This window comes from Liolophura sinensis, chromosome 11 (genome assembly GCF_032854445.1).
Source record: "Liolophura sinensis isolate JHLJ2023 chromosome 11, CUHK_Ljap_v2, whole genome shotgun sequence".
Lineage (NCBI taxonomy): Eukaryota > Metazoa > Mollusca > Polyplacophora > Chitonida > Chitonidae > Liolophura > Liolophura sinensis.
This window is the reverse complement of record NC_088305.1, coordinates 24,318,635-24,335,298: the sequence shown is the minus strand read 5'-3', so window position 1 is coordinate 24,335,298 and position 16,664 is coordinate 24,318,635. Positions and strand designations below refer to the sequence as shown.

At 37.4% G+C, this 16,664-nt stretch overlaps 1 protein-coding gene across 1 annotated transcript in view; it reads left to right on the top strand.

Moving 5' to 3' along the window:
* LOC135477684 (histone deacetylase 4-like) overlaps nt 1-16,664 on the top strand; it is a 73,055-nt gene that overhangs the window by 34,007 nt on the left and 22,384 nt on the right. The window contains 7 exon segments of the mRNA XM_064757873.1: nt 3,451-3,559; nt 6,563-6,655; nt 6,658-6,673; nt 7,059-7,120; nt 7,123-7,170; nt 8,937-9,065; nt 10,236-10,345. Of these exon segments, the coding sequence (XP_064613943.1) occupies nt 3,451-3,559; nt 6,563-6,655; nt 6,658-6,673; nt 7,059-7,120; nt 7,123-7,170; nt 8,937-9,065; nt 10,236-10,345 (567 nt within the window).

The window sequence follows — 16,664 nt, the reverse complement described above, 5'->3', positions numbered from 1 at the left end:
GATAGTTGCCCTGGAAGAAGATGTTGCCAACTTTTTCCAGTGATGTAGTCAAGATATCTGAATGGATGATAGTTGCCTTGGAAGAAGATGTTGCCAACTTTTTCCAGTGATGTAGTCAAGATATCTCAATGGATGATAGTTGCCTTGGAAGAAGATGTTGCCAACTTTTTCCAGTGATGTTAACAAGATATCTCAGTAGACATAGTTAACATTTTCCAGTGATCTAATCAAGATACTTGTATCTCAACAGGCGATAATTACCATGAAGTAGATCTAGTCAACATTTTACAGCGGTGTATTCAAGATATATCAACACATTAACTTTTTAGTACTTCAGCCTAATATCAGATAACAAACAAAATCTAAGTCTTTAAAGGTATTTTTTAGGCATACAGTCATCAGGAATTGTATTTGGAGCCCTTGTGTATAGCAAAGGAAATGCTTTTGTCTCAAAATGGAGAGGTAAGCTGCCTCAAGTCAGTGCTGGCTGTGTGAAACCAATCCCAAATGGGATTAAGAAGGTAAAAAGTCAAAAATGCCTTCAAACTGAGTCATTTTAATGGAATTTACGATGATCGTTGCTTTGGGATCTCCAAACTGGTTGATCCTGATACCTTCAAATCGCTGTGGAATCCCATGCCACGGAGAGCTGGTGTTGGCCAGCTAAGCCCTTAGCCCACTGCACTGGCTGCTAAATGTCAAATGACCAGCTACACCAGGCGGAGTCCAATAATTGATCCTTGAACATGACACAGTTGATCGTGTGCCGTCCATATCTGACCCAGCTCGGCGCATTTTCAGAAAGCTTTTTCCTTTTATTCCCAATCACACCAGGCGAATCTTGTTATTTGCGTCCCCCCTGTGGCCATTTTGAGACGCAAGGAAAGGTCACCGAGTATTAGGTACACGTATGAAATGGTCCAGACGCGATCTTTGACCTTTGTATCGTGGGAAACGGCATGGCACTGAGGAATCAATAACCGTCTGTCCTTAACTCGGATTGATTTGGCCAACACCTTTGCTTCACACTTCAGTGGCACATTACCTAGAGCATACCTTGCACCCGCCAAACCAATCCTCAAAGGGTGTAAATTACAGGCTACGTGGTTTAATACCATGGGTATTTTGGGGGATAACAGATTGGTTTATACTGTAAATCTTTAACTTTTTGGCATGTTTGCTAGATTTTTATTAAAGCATGTTCTGAGGGCATTATTCTGTGTAGACCGATGAAATTATATTTTTTGTGATGACCTGAAATTTGCTAAACCAACCAGTACAGCTGTGTCTGCAAAATCAAACTAGAATGTGGGTAAATCACACTGAAAGTAGCTCTTTCATCTGCAAAAATGTTGAGGAATTAGGGTATACGATTTGTAACATATATACAACAGTGTTGTTGAAATCAATGTTGACCGATGGATTTCCCAAATACATTTTGGCCGTTTTAATGACCTCACAACTTAAGTCATACCAGAGAGCCCTTAATCACTTAGAAGGAAAATACAGAAGATTTACATGTAAAATTTGTTAATGATGTTAATGATGTAAATATTAATGGTCAAGATATCATTTATCAAGTTTCCTTGAAAATGAATGCTGTAAAATGTGCTCTCTTGCCAACTTGAACTTTTGACTGCTTTACTAAATGTATATATCTTAAAAGGCAAAATCTTAAATCAAATTTAGGCCGTAGGTGGGAAGATCTGCCCTGGGCAGACTTTCTCCCTCCAAAATGCTGGCCCCCGTGGTATAGGTGAAATATAGGTGAAAAATACCAATCAAATAAATAAATAAATAATCAAATTTAAAGCCATAATTTGCCTTAAAAGTAAATCGCAAAATTACAATTTCAATGGTGTATTAAAAAATGCTTGTATTTGATATTGTAAATGTTCATATTTAGAGCAGTGCCATATTTACTAATGTCCAATAACCTGGTTTCGAATTCTCATATTCCTTATGAACATCCACCCTTAAGAATCTGCTCAAATTCTCGATGGCCAAGCAGAAGTCTTACATGAATACAGGCAAAATGTCAATCATTAGTTATTTATACTCGTCTGTAATTGCGTAAGGCAATGGCCTTCCAGGCTGCTTGGTGTTCAGCCATAGATCGAGTGAAACTGTCATGTGTTCTAGCTTTGAGGCCATACTACTCCTGTTTGTGACAACAATGTCATTTTTAAATTCATGAACCCAAGAGGGTCTTCGAAAAGGGCATTGCACACAAAATCGAACAAATGTTTTCAAAAAATTTCAGATGTTTTTCACAATATTTAAGGCTAAAAATGTGAAAACTAAAGATTCTCCGAACATATTGGCTTGATTTTTTTGGAAGACATAGCCATGATTTCATGGATCTGTTCAACCCTGAATGTTCACGCTGCCTCTAATATCAAGATTCCGCAAAGTTGTTTACTGCTCTTTTTGGGTGAAATATATTTTTTTGTGCATTTAAAAAATTTTAATTTTTGGGTGATCAAATCAGCGTTTACAGAACTGTTGAGATACCTGTTGTTAGATTAGAGTGAACTTTGCTGTATTTCTGACTTTTACCTCAGATACATGTGCTCAAAGATTTCGAAAAGCGCACTCACAGCAGCCTTCAAAGTGATGGTTGTGGGTTTCCTCTGGGCTTTATGCGGGTTTCCTCCCACCATATTGTTGGCTGTTGTTCTATAGGTAAAATACGCGAGAGTACAACATAAGCCAAATGAATAAATAAATCAGTAAATCTGTCAAAAATCCGGCTTTCAGGGTCTTTCAGTTCTGGGTTCAAACCTGACCATGGTCAGAGGATTTGTAAATACCCCCCCCCCACTCTCACTGTTGATGATTCCTTTCATTTGCAAGCGCATAAGACTTCACGATGGCTTTATTCCTAAAAAAAGTTTACATCGGTCCTGTATTCAGTCAGTATAACTGTAGTTTTTTTCCTCATTGCAATACTTTAATTTAAGAAAAAAATAACAACTTTCTGTTGTAGAAAAGAGACCATACATGTTAATAGAATAAGTTGTCTTATGCTCTTTCATTTATTTATTTATTTATTTGATTGGTGTTTTACACCATACATGAATATTTCACTTGCATGACGGTTGCCAGCATTATGATGGGAGGAAACTGTCCGCAGGCTGCTGGAGAGGAAGCCAGCATGCTATTTGATTTAAAAATCAGTAAATGTCATTTTGCACCAAAATTTCAAGTGATTTATGAGCAAATTAATAGATGAGCAGACCGGGTGATAATTTGATAAAACATTCAGTGAACCGTGTGGTTTTATATGGTTCAGGTACATATATTCGTTGGTAGATAAACTTAAATAAACTTAACAGATAAATACCATGTACATCTATGTGTGTATTTATGTATATGTGTGTGTTGTTGTTGTAATGCTAATTTGTAAGAGCTATAATTTTGTGTTCACGCCAACTGGTCTCCACACAGGAGTATATAGAGCATCAGAAAAAACTGGAGCAGCAACAGAGGATTGAGCGCGAGATGCTGGAAAAGGAGCGGCTCACACAGCTCAAGAACAAGGCGGAAGATGAACAAAGTAAGCAATTATAACCCTCATTTATTTGTTCATTTATTCCCTTTTAAAGTCCAACCTATTGGTTCATTCATTCATTCATTCATTCATTCCTTTTTAAAATCCCATTAATTGGTTCATTCAATCATTCCTTCCCTTTTAAAATCCCATTAATTGGTTCATTCATTCTGTCATTCCCTTTTAAAGTCCCACCAATTGGCCCATTGATTCCTCCCCTTTTAAAGTCCCACCAATTGGCCCATTGATTCGTTCCCTTTTAAAGTCCCACCAATTGGCCTATTGATTCATTCCCTTTTAAAGTCCCAACAATTGGCTCATTGATTCATTCCCTTTAAAAGCCCCCACCAAGCTGTGCATACATGTGGCTCAATCATTTTCATGATGAACAGAGTACAGAAATCTACCCAGATTTCTTTTTTCTGTGGAAAAAAAATTACCAAGGTTGAGTGTTACTGCCCAAAAGGCATTCCTTGTTGTGTAGAAAAACCCCGCCAGGGTTGAGTGTACATGTTCAAGAGGCATTCCTTTTTGTGTCCAAAAACCCTGCCAGGGTTGAGTGTACATGTTCAAAAGGCATTCCTTTTTGTGTCCAAAAACCCCGTCAGGGTTGAGTGTACGTGTTCAAAAAACATTCCTTTTTGTGTCCAAAAACCCTGCCAGGGTTGAGTGTACATGTTCAAAAGGCATTCCTTTTTGTGTCCAAAAACCCTGCCAGGTTTTAGTGTTCATGTAGTTCATGCCAAGACAAAGTAAGAAACTTTGCCATCATCTTTTCCTATTTGTTATGTCAAAGGAAAGTCACATTTAAGGAAGAAAAGATAACTCAGATGCATTCATTCCTTTTTCCATAAAAAAAACCCCATCAAAATCAAATGTAGATGAATATGGAAGACAGAACATGTTATTGTAAGAAAATCACTCGTCAGACCTTTTTGTTTGAAAGGAAACTCCACCATGTTTGAGTGTATGTGTACAGGAAGTGTATGTTCATAATGAAGATTGTGAGAAAATCTAACTGGATTCATTCATCTTTTTTTTGTGTGTGTGGAAAAAAAAAAACACTCCTAGGTTCAGTTTACATGTTCAAAGCACACAAAGTTACTGTAAGGAAGAAGTATAACCCAGATTGCTTTCTTGCTTTTTACACGAGAAAGAAATCCCCAGAAAAATTTGGCTGTCCATGTACAACATGTTCAGCATGACAGAAGAAGGAAATCTACCCTGATTCATTCATTACTTTTTGCTTGAAAAAAAGAAACGGCAGCAAAAAAAAAAAACCCTACAAAGTTTAGTGTACATGTAGTGCATGTTTTGAGATACTAAGTCATGAAACATTTAGGTTTCAATGTTCACGAACCGTCGCACTAGCTCATCGGTTGAACCATTAATGTCTTCTGGGATGAAGGCGTGGGTACATTGCCAAGAAATGTGAGAAAGACTTCAAAGCAGTAATTTTTGGCGCTTTGCTTTGCTTTGCTTTCATCAGGGATGGGGCTTACATATAGAGTATGACTGTGGACAGAATGGGTTTTGCACCCGGTGTTATCTGTCATGACTAGGAAAGGATGTTTTACTGTAATTCTTCAACCTTTTTTGCATCTTTGCAATGTGTTTATTCAAGTATATACTGAAGACATTATTCTTTGTTTACTGATAAAATTATATTTTCTCTGAACCCCTTAAATTGGCCAATCCAACAAAAATAGTGTTGTCTCCAAAATAAAAAAAAAAATGTACATAAGTTTCACTGAAATTTGTTCTTTCATATGCAAAAAGTTTGAGGAATGAGGGTAGATTTATTTATTTATTTATTTGATTGGTGTTTTACGCTGTACTCAAGAATATTTCACTTATACGACAGTGGCCAGCATTATGGTGAGTGGAAACCGGGCACATCCCGGGAAGAAACCCAAGACCATCCACAGGTTGCTGGCAGACCTTCCCACTTACGGCCGGAATGAGGGTAGATACAACAGTTTTATGAATAGAATGGTATTGAGACTGGTTGCGCTACAAGAAGACAGTCTCATGATGTCATCAAAAAATATGAAAGTCATGATAAAACTGAAGCTACATAACAGGTATCAATCAAAAGTTCATCCAAACTTGTAAATGGTCATTGCAATGAGCTCTATACTTGGGAACAACCGTTGCAAGAAAAGTCCATAAACTTGTAAATGGTCATTGCAATGAGCTCTATACTTGTGACAACCATTGCAAGAAAAAGTCTATAACGTATAAATGGTCATTGCAATGAGCTCTATACTTGTGAACAACCATTTCAAGAAAAAGTCTATAAATGTATAATGGCCATTGCAGTGAGCTCTATACTTATGAACAACCATTCCAAGAAAAAATCCATAAATTTGTAAATGACAGTTGCACTTAGCTCCTTATTTGTGAACCACAATTGCAAGAAAAAGTGTATGAGCCTGTTAGTGGTCATTGCAGTGAGCTCTATACTTGCGAACAATCATTGCAACAAAAATTCCATAAATTTGTAAATGCAGTTCCTTTTAGCTCCTTTTTTGTGAACCACAATTGCAAGAAAAAGTCTATGATCTTGTTAATGGTCATTGCAATAAGCTCTATACTTGTGAACAATCATTGCAAAAAAAGTCCATAAACTTGTTAATTGTCATTGTTTCTTAGTAACACCTTTTTTTGTGGAAATTTGTAGTTTTGTGCCCCTTGAGAATGTAAAATTGGCAGTGTGATTCCCATCTGTCCCTGTTTTGTATATTGTATATGTGACTTTTAAATATTTATAACTGCCTACGATTTTGTTGTTTGTTAAAATATGTATTGTTTCATTTTCACCCTTCATCAAGGGTGTGTTATTACTCGTTAGGGGCGAAACAAGTAGCTGAATTTTATTTCTGCCTTGTAGCATTTTATCATTGTAGAAATAACTTACTTTTGGAATAAACAATCAATTAGAAAACATATATGCTGAAAACATATATGCTGGTTAAAAACTGCTCATGACTTGTTTGGGATTTACAGGTGCTGTGGCCTCATCGGAGGTTAAACGACGCCTGCAGGAGTTTGTCCTGACGAAAAACCAACGAGAACAAGCAACCAGTATCACCAACTCTCCTCACAGTTCTCACATTGGTTATGTGTGCGATTAAATGTCAAAATGTGTATGTGGGAAGGTCTGTCAGCCACCTGCGTATCGTTCTGTGTTTCCTCAGGCTCTGCCCGGTTTCCTCACGCCATAATGCTGGCCACCGTTGTTTAAGTGAAACACTCTTGTATGGTGTAGAACACCAATCAAATAAGTAAGTAAATAATGTGAAACGGTAGGTTCTTTCAATATTCCTCAAGGTAACAAGCTCACATATACATTTGTAACTGCTACTGGGCATCTCTTATAATAAGGTCTGACCGTTCATTTTTTTTACTTCCTTTCTTTTATGTTCCTATTCCTATAAACTCAATTTACATTCTGCATTGACGTGAAGTTAAATTAAATTTTCCTCCGCCTTACTTTGTGTAGGGTGGGTCAGAGCTCTGTGGACGGCAGCCCATCTCCCCAGAGTGGCCTGTCTCCGCCGTACGGAGCGCTCTCCTCGGGAAATATGATGATGACTTCCCGCTGAGGAAAACAGGTATGACTCGTCCCAAACCTGCATGATGGTTTGCTTGTGCATTTTTGTTGTCGTTGCATTAATTTTTAAATAAAATTTTTTGGCATACCTTTGTTTTCTGCAGTCAGTTTACATGTTCGGACAAATTTCTGAGAATGGGTAACTTACAGACTTACAAATTACATATTCTAAGCTGTGCTTGAATTTGATTTGGGACATGCAATCAAGTTTCTTAGTCGGGAAAATGTTAAGGAAGATTTTTTTCACATTTTGATTCTCAGTTTGAATTTCTTAAATCGATGCACCAAAATGATTTCAGCATGTTCCAGCTTCAATTCAACGTCTGAATCATTTAGCGACATTTAAAAACTTTATGGAGGATTTCCAAGTTTTGATGACATTTTTTTGTGCTGCATTTTATTTTTATTCTCGTAATCAAGAGTAAAAGAAATGTGGATCAGAGTATAAAACTTGCTTAAATTTGTTATTTTCTTAAAAGCAGTTTAAGGTATTAGGAAGATCCTCAAGGAATTCTTGACCTCTTGACCTTTTCACTCGCTGTCATGTTAGTCGTCTTGACAGTTACTGTCTACAAATGTATATTTTATGTGTGATGTACACATTTGTGTAAGATTGGACAGCTAAAAAACATAATGTTTGGAACAAAAAACATGAACTGCACACATATATTTGACAAGGTCAAGGTAGTAATGTTATAGGCATTGACATTGGCATACTAACAATGTAACCTTCTTCAAATGTTGAGTATGCTTATTTGTTGTATATTATGAGAATGACCAAAAGTGTGTTTGCATCAAGGTCAAAGCATGCTATCAGAGTGAGATGAGTCCACCCCCAAAACAAAATATATCTATGCAAAAACCAAAAAGACATGGACAGTTGGTCTGAGGTCTTGGTGGCATGTGTTGATTAACCAGGTGATATGTTCAAGAATCAAGTGTGGCAATATGTATGAGCTTGTTTAACGATGGAACTTGTTGAATTTTCAAACATTTTTGCTGTGAAAAGTTCATAGATAGTTCACATTGAAAACTGAGATATCTCACACTGTAGTTGGTGGCAATAGTCAGTAGGGTTCACTAAATGGCTGTTATCTTCAAGTTTGTGTGTGCGTGATTTGTTTTCCCTTTTTGGCTCCTTTTTTTTTTAAAGATGGTTTTTCAAGAACAGTGAACATCTTTTTACATCCGGCTCTATGCCGACTTTATTATCCATGGCTAACATGCCATGATACTGTTCAAGGCCTGTGACATCACTCAAATGTCTTAAATAAATAAAACAAATATCTGCAGTTACCAGGTGACAACTGCAGCATGTTCACTTCAGAGAATTGCACGGCGGCATTATACTAAGTTAATCGGCCAGTCAGTTGCATTTCCCATAAGTTCAGTATATTTCAATCCTTGATTCAGGACATAAAACAACAAAAACAATTATTGGAGGGAAGCATTTACTGCTGCAACCCACTCCTATGTGAACTGTGTTTTGTGTGTACTATATTTTCAGCATAAGAGCCTATGTTGTAAATGTTATTTTTTTTTACGGAAGGCGGCATATTCCTGGCCGAGACATCAGACACAATGTTTTTATAACATGGTGAATTAGCCAGTCTGCATTGTCACTGGAAATGGTCTATGTTTTTACGCCCCATATTCACATTGATTATCAGTCAGTTGTACTCTACTGTGGGCAGATTTTAACGAAGGAGTAAATTTCATCTGCAAACCACCAACATGAAAAGTTCTCTCTATGTTCTTCGTTTGCAGCGTCTGAGCCTAATATTTTAAAGGTGCGCTCTGCGCTGAAACAGAAAGTTATGGAGCGCCGAATCACACAGAGCCCTATGTTGCGACGGAGAGGCGGACCATTGACATCTAAACGTAAAACTCTGTCAAGTATGTATCTTCTGCCTCCTACATGCCAATCTGTCAAGACTGACACGCCCATCTCTAATAACTCAGTGTCCAATCAGTATCCAGCTTCAGTCTGTCAGGGTGTGGCCTAGCGACAATCTGGCCTATCATGCACAAATGTGGCTGTGGTATGAACTGTCATTGTGGGCTTAGGCATAACAAGGCAGCATTAAAAAAGAAAAAGAAAAAATGGGTGAAGAGGATGGAGTTTCTAACGCCATTGCTGAATCTATATTAATACATAATTTGCTAACAACTTTTGGCATGATTTCAGAGATATTTACTAACCTGTTTGATTGCTTGAATTGAGTGGGTTTTTTTTTTTTTTTTCATGTCATGCTTGCTGTGTGAATTAACATTGTATGACTGAATATTTTACTAAATGCCATGCATTTGTTTTGCAGCTAAACTGTTCTGTGTTCTTTCAAAGATACTAGTAGTATCTATGTAGAGCTTTCCAGTTTACCAGGCCTAACACATGTGTAGACTTGTTTGGAAGCTGTTCACACAGCATGTAAATTTAATAAGTTGATGGAAGTGAGAAAAATTTATAAACACTTATAAAAATGGTGTGAAAATCTTTTTAGTTTTGAATGTTAAGCTCAACATTTTTGACCAGATAACCACACAGGGCTATCTTGAGAGCTTACAGATGGATCAAGTTCCTTTCTGTTAACTAAGCTATGCTTACCTCTGTTTAATACCACCTTTTATTTATTATTTTATTTATTTATTAAGTATTTGCCTTATGCATGAATCTCTAAGAATATTGCAGATTCAACTTCCTTTCAAAATTGTTTTTGTTCCTTTGCCACAGCCCAAAGGTCCTGGATTAATTAGGTTGCTGGTTCAAATCCATCTAATGCCACTTTGGTTTTGTGTTAAAGGAAAACGTTTGTGACGGTGATTTACAGTGGAAGCTCCTCTTTCCTCCATCCATTAACCTGAGTACCATTATATAACTGGAAAATCTTTCAGTGTGATGTTACACACCAGTCAGGTGAAGAATTGGAAATGAGTTAGATGCGCCCTATTGCCCACAGTAACTTTCACTCTCTTTGTTGTAATTCTATATCACTCACCTATATTCTTAAACATTGTGACAAGTGATGATTTTGTTTCACTGTCTCACACCTGCTGATTACATTTCAGTTGACTCACAAGTGTGTCACAGTAACCCGGACTCGGGGCCTAACTCTCCACCTAATGGGGCACACGGCACCCTGCCGAACGGAAGCTCTGCATCATTACACTCAAAAGAAGTAAGTGCACCATTCTTACAGTCAGCTATTTTTTAACAGATTTTTGCTTGTGTGTGTGTCATGGATTTTCACTACTTTTAATGGTTGTGCTGATCTCAAAAGATCATACATATAGCTACAAATTTAGTCATATTAGTTTTCTTATTTTGGTTCAGTTTTCTGGGTTATAGTGATTAATAGTTCACTCGAGTCTTGCAGTGCCAACATTTTGAGCCTTTTAGAGTTGCACTAAATCATTGGCACCCAGAGAAATTGATAGAGGTGGAGCCGATAGCAGTCAAGCTATCAATTTCACCGTTTTATCCTCAACCAGACAGACAACTGAATAATCTCAAGTCCAATTGCATTTTGATCGAGAACTACAGGTATATGTATACGCTGTAAGCAGGTGTTGATGGTTGTGTCATCTAGCAGCCGCCATCCTGAGATCAGATTCACTGTCTAAAGCTCGAAGGAAAAAAAACTGGAGTTTGGGTGCAAAGAGTCTGCTTTACTGGTTTCTCTCAAACGATGCCATCAGTAAAAGTCTGTTTGAATACGATCCTTGTTAATCAACCTATTTGGAAAACCCTCAAGCTTATGCAAATAAATACGATTCCTCGCTCCCTAGGCCTCACAGTAATTCAGAATGAACTGTCTGAAGGCGAGATGTGTTCATATAATTTTTTTCTGTTCTTCACTCGCTCCGTTTGGGAGATATTTCGGGGATGTACGGCCCCCTGCAATCTTCTTACATCTGTGCTGCAACACCCTTCTGAATTCCTGCTTCTCCCCCCCCCATCCCTTACCATCATCCACCCCCTCCAAAAAAACATATGCCAGTGGAAAACAGAAATGAAGCTAATTAGTTCAGGTAGTTCCAATATGCAGTCAGGTGTACAAATAGTTTTGTCATGGTACCATCCATTTTCATGAGGATTTCTTGTGTGGAACAAAACCAATATAGCTTTGTCAATTTTTGTATAGTAGAATTTATTGGGCTAAGCCAGTCAAATAGCAGGTGTTTGTTTTACCTCATTACAATTGCATGTAGGCCTTGGTTATAGGGCTTCATGAATAACACCAGGCCTGAGATCACAGTTTGAGATGGTTCATGGAAGGATGGACATAAAACTCTGGACATACGCTGGACTGATATCCTTGAATAAATTCTTATAGAAATTACCTCTTTTTTTTTGTGCAAGATGTGTTTTAGTTACATGTTTGCGTGTGAGTATACATGTATCGGTGTAACAAAATATCCTTCAAAATCCAAATCAGGTAAAGCATTAAATGTACCTGACTGATTTTTATCGCAATTCGGACTGTGTTTAGCTAGAAGGCATAATGGCGTTTTTTTTTGTTTTTTTTTTTGTTTTTTCTGTATTTTTTTGTATTCCCACAAAAAGCAGGATTTTGTTTGGACGACTAAAAAGTTGCTGCAAATTTTTTTGAGGTGTCAAGTTTTTTTTGATAAGAAATCAATGAAACTTAACCAAAAACTTTTGAGCGTCCCAATAAGATAGACGGATCAATCAGTGACCAGCAAAGTGTGTCACGTGAAAAATGCTAAACTTCAGGTGAAATACGGTACTTCTAGACCTGCGATATCCAGTAAATTCAAACTTAACATCACTGCAATCTTTTTAACCTAGCTCTGCTGGCGCCATTGTGCTAGGGGAGGCATGTAATTTTGCTACTTTCAAAAGTAGAATAAAGGTCCTGTCTTTAGTAAACTGACGGAGGTCAGATTTTACTGGTTATATTTATGTGTGACCAATCCCCAATTGTAATACTGCTGTCGCTCTCTGCTCTGGGTTTACTCTCTGTGACGTAGTATTTAAATGTGTTCAAAAGAAAAATAAGCATGGTTTCAGAAACTGACTTATCGCTCTGACCTCTAGAGCCAGTGTCCTGGGTATCCGATTAAACTGGGCAAATTTGGGCTTATGCTACTCACTAGATTTTGAGATAACTTCTGAGGCAAAAAGAATGTTGAACTGGCTGTACCAATCATCTTTTGGTGACCTGTGAGAAATCAAGAAGACCCTCTGTGATATAACAAGTAGGCCCAAGCCAAAAACGAGAAGCTGGATTAAAGATTTCTTAACGTCGTGTTTTTCTTAAGTGTGGAATATGTATGTATTTGTCTTAAACATGGAATATGCAGTCTGAGTGTAGTTTGTTTGTTCGTTCGTTAGTTTTGGAGGTTTTCTTTGGTAAAGTTTAAGTTCAACATGCTGTACGGTGTGCATTTGTGCCATGGACACAGGAGCAGGTTGACCTGTATTAATGTGAATTTTAATCTCTGTGTTTCTGACTTTGCCATGTTTTATAAGCGGCGTTGTCTTAAATCTCATATTTCTCGTAACTTTTTTCTGTAAAAGGCGCTGCCTTGGTTGTAGTGCTATAGAAGGCCACGTCATTTACGAGAAAATTTACAAAGTTTGTCAAAGTGGCCCCTAGTTACAAGGAGTTACTGAAATGTGCTCAGGGCAAATGACCTTTGACCTTCTTTCTAGTGACAAAGTTCATATTCATGTATCAGTTGTGGCCTTGTATCTCCAATATTTGGAAAATCCTGAGCTGTATTCAGTGAAATTCTTTATATGGATTCTTTTCTTTGATGCCTTATTCATTGTAATGTTCTAAATTCACCTGTATGTGACAAGTATCACAAGAAGAGAAAATTGAGGCCTTGAATGTGGCAGTTGGACCTTGATGATCGTTAAATTTTGTGATTGTGTAAAGTTGTGGACATTATAAAGAATTTTATTATAAAAAGGTTGTAACCTTTTTTTGTTGGGGGAGGGGGGGGGTGCATTTACAAATAGATAACTTACACCTTCGGCAGCGTTTTTATTAACGTTTTTACTGTTCAAAGAAATGAAGAAAGAGTATTCTGTGTTGGTTATGTTGTGTATATGGCATTGAAAAAGAATCAAGTTATGCAAAAAGTATGGCGAAAGTACAACTACATGTGTGGGTATCTGAGAGATATTGACCCTTTACAAAAGGGCTGGTACATGTAGATAGAAAAAGATTGGCTTTGTTTGTCTTTGAGTAAAAATAGATGGCTCTACCAAACCTCTGAAGGTTATACGGCATTCAACGGCTGCTTTGCAGGCTTTTTTTTTTTTTGCGGGCTTTCCTTGAACAAAGTTGTTTTTTTTTTTCTTTATTTAGCCAGTTGTTTTTGTTACCTCACCTGTTGTCTCCTCTCATGGGATTGTTTATAGGTAGTGTTCCCTTTAAAATGTCTGCCAAATTTTCATTAGCCACGCTGCTTACCTTTTTCCCCTTTATGCATTTTTTTTCCTTTTCAGTTTTTTCTACTTGTTCTTTTTTTCTTTGCATCGGTTGCTTTGATGGTTTTTGCATTGGCTACTGAAAATAGGCTGCTCAGATCTGTTTTTAGCTGCCACATGGGCTTGGAACTTGAATACACATTGACATAGACTGTAGTACATAACATCATAGAGCAGGGAAGATTTTTGGAAGGGAATATCTGCATGCTCAGATATAGTGCTGTACATAACAACTGCATTTGAAGATATTCATGGTGTTTTGCTTAATACTCTTGGCACTCCAGTTTCCTCTACCTGTAGAGTCAACCTACATAAAATACATTGTTATCTTCTGTTACACAGCAGTGCCTGTGAACTACATGTGCTTTTCATGTTACACAGCAGTGCCAGTGAACATCATGTACTTGGTCTGTTACGCATCAGTGCCTGTGAACTACATGTACTTGTTCTGTTACTCAGCAGTGCCTGTGAACTACATGCACTTCTTCTGTTAGACAGCAGTGCCTGTGAACTTCATGTACTTGTTCTGTTACTCAGCAGTGCCTGTGAACTACATGCACTTCTTCTGTTAGACAGCAGTGCCTGTGAACTTCATGTACTTGTTCTGTTACTCAGCAGTGCCTGTGAACTTCATGTACTTGTTCTGTTACACAGCAGTTCCTGTGGACTATATATACTTGTTCCTCTGCTTTACAAGCTCAACTCTAAAACCACAGCAAATGGAACAAAAGAATCTGACTGAAAATTTCATCCACAGAAGTGCTTTTTAGAGGCAAATAAATGTCACAAAATATTATTTTTGGTGCTGAAAATTTTCCAATAGAATATCATCCCATGTTCCAAGCAAACCTCAAAACACCTTTCTAAATTCAATAGAACTCTTTGATTCAAGAAAAAATGGACAAGTTAGTCATGGAGGAAATTTGTGATCATTTAGAGTAACTGTTTTATGCAAAACATCCCTGGGGAACAAGAAGTAATTAAAGCATGTTTGTTTCGATATTTCTGTCACTCTTGACGATGGTTAAGTAATTAATCTGAAATATCGGACCAAACAATAATGGCTTTCTTGCCATTACTGAGAGTTATTTGCGACTTTGGTTGCCTATATATGTATACTGCTTGGACCAACTTGTTTTTCACTCGCTACATGCACGTTTCGTATTTGTGCAAATCAGTATTGCATATTGTATTAGATGACGCCTCCCTGCGTTTGGCGTTTACGTAATATTGTAGAGAATTCAAGATATCTAGGCATTTTGAAGACGACTGTCTAGTGGCCATCCTCTATTCAAGAAAAGCTAGCCTAAGTTGGAACATATTGATATAGAAGCAGTCCTTTTTCCTGCTGTCCATTAGATTGGCTTTTCCCACGTTATCACTCGAGATCTGTAATATTGCAAAATACACTGTAAATAAGAATTTCCGAGTCACTTGGTCTGTCTGGACGAGAAACGGCAAAAGTGCAACGTAATGTAGGATGGTCAGAGTATTCACTGTTTCATCTACTCTGTCGTGTTTTTGTTTGTATTTCTGTTTGTTTATTTATATCTCTTTTGTGAATTTTTTTTTTCCTTTTCTAGTCAGCATATATAGTGGATAGTGACAGAAAAACCTCTGTATTATTAGAAAGGTTGGAGTAAATGACCGTTTTACTTGTCAAACAAGTTGGACCAAACTGTATTGCGCTTTGCAGGGCGTAAGAAGTACAAGCGGTGACGAAAGCAATATTTCTAAAAACTCCGAGCCCTTTTTTTCTTCGAGCTAATGCAAATCTTGATAGTGCCCTGTCCACTTCTCTGATGAGAACATTTTGTTTGATGGGTGTGTGACGTAAATGAAGCTGGCATTTTGTGAAAGTTTTGGCAGAAGTATTTAGGACACATTTTTGGATCCTGTTCAGGCTCAGTCTTATTTATTTGTTGACAAACTTTTGATGAATCCATTGAAAAAGCACTGATTCTGTAATTATCATCATAGGCTGAAATTGTCTGACTCCAGGTTTAGGTTGACTCCATTCACTCAGAATGGTTTAGGTTGACTCCATTTACTCAGAATGGTTTAGGTTGACTCGTTTTACTGAGAATGATTTAGGTTGACTCGTTTTACTGAGAATGGTTTAGGTTGACTCCATTCACTCAGAATGGTTTAGGTCGACTCGTTTTACTGAGAATGGTTTAGGTTGACTCCATTCACTCAGAATGGTTTAGGTTGACTCGTTTTTACTTGAGTCTGCCTCTATTTGCTCAGAGTGGTTTAGTTGGACTCTATTCACCCAGAATGGTTTAGGTTGACTCCATTTACTTAGAATAGTTTAGGTTGACTCCATTTATTTAGAATAGTTTAGGTTGACTCCATGCATCCACTCAGAATGGTTTAGGTTGACTCCATTTACTCAGAATGGTGTATGTTGTCTGTATACATTCGCACTCTAATTTCATACAGTGATGTTTTTGTAGAAATATAATCTCTGATGAATGTAAAATAATTTGAAGTCCTGTAGGGGTTTGCCTGATGTCTTAAAACATTGATCAACAAAGTTATCTGGCAGTGTCAGCTCAATGGAAAGGCTTGCTGCTTCTGCTGTTGTTGTTGTTGTTTTAATAGTTGATTTATTTAAGAACGAGGAATGTGAGAAAGGGCTGAATTCTTGTACACTTTCACACATTATCCATATTAGTAAGTGTGCATGTGCACAGAGAGACATTTCACAATGGTTGCCAATTTTACATAGGCCTTATTAATAATAATGCAGTTTTTCTAAATTAATCGAGATGTATTTTGAGTTTTGTACCCAGATTACCCAGTTTTCTTCTTATTTTTATATTTAGCACTGCGTAGACATCTCTGGAAATACCTTGGCTTACCTGTATAGATCTCCTAAATTCGGGTTGCATGTTTGTTTTTTTTTCTATTGGCTAACTTTTTTCCCACATGTCCTGAATGGGTATTATTATACCTATGGAGGCCAGGGAGTGCCAGGTTCATCTTACTGACTGACATGTATGTAGCCCAGGCTATAGCCCGGAGGC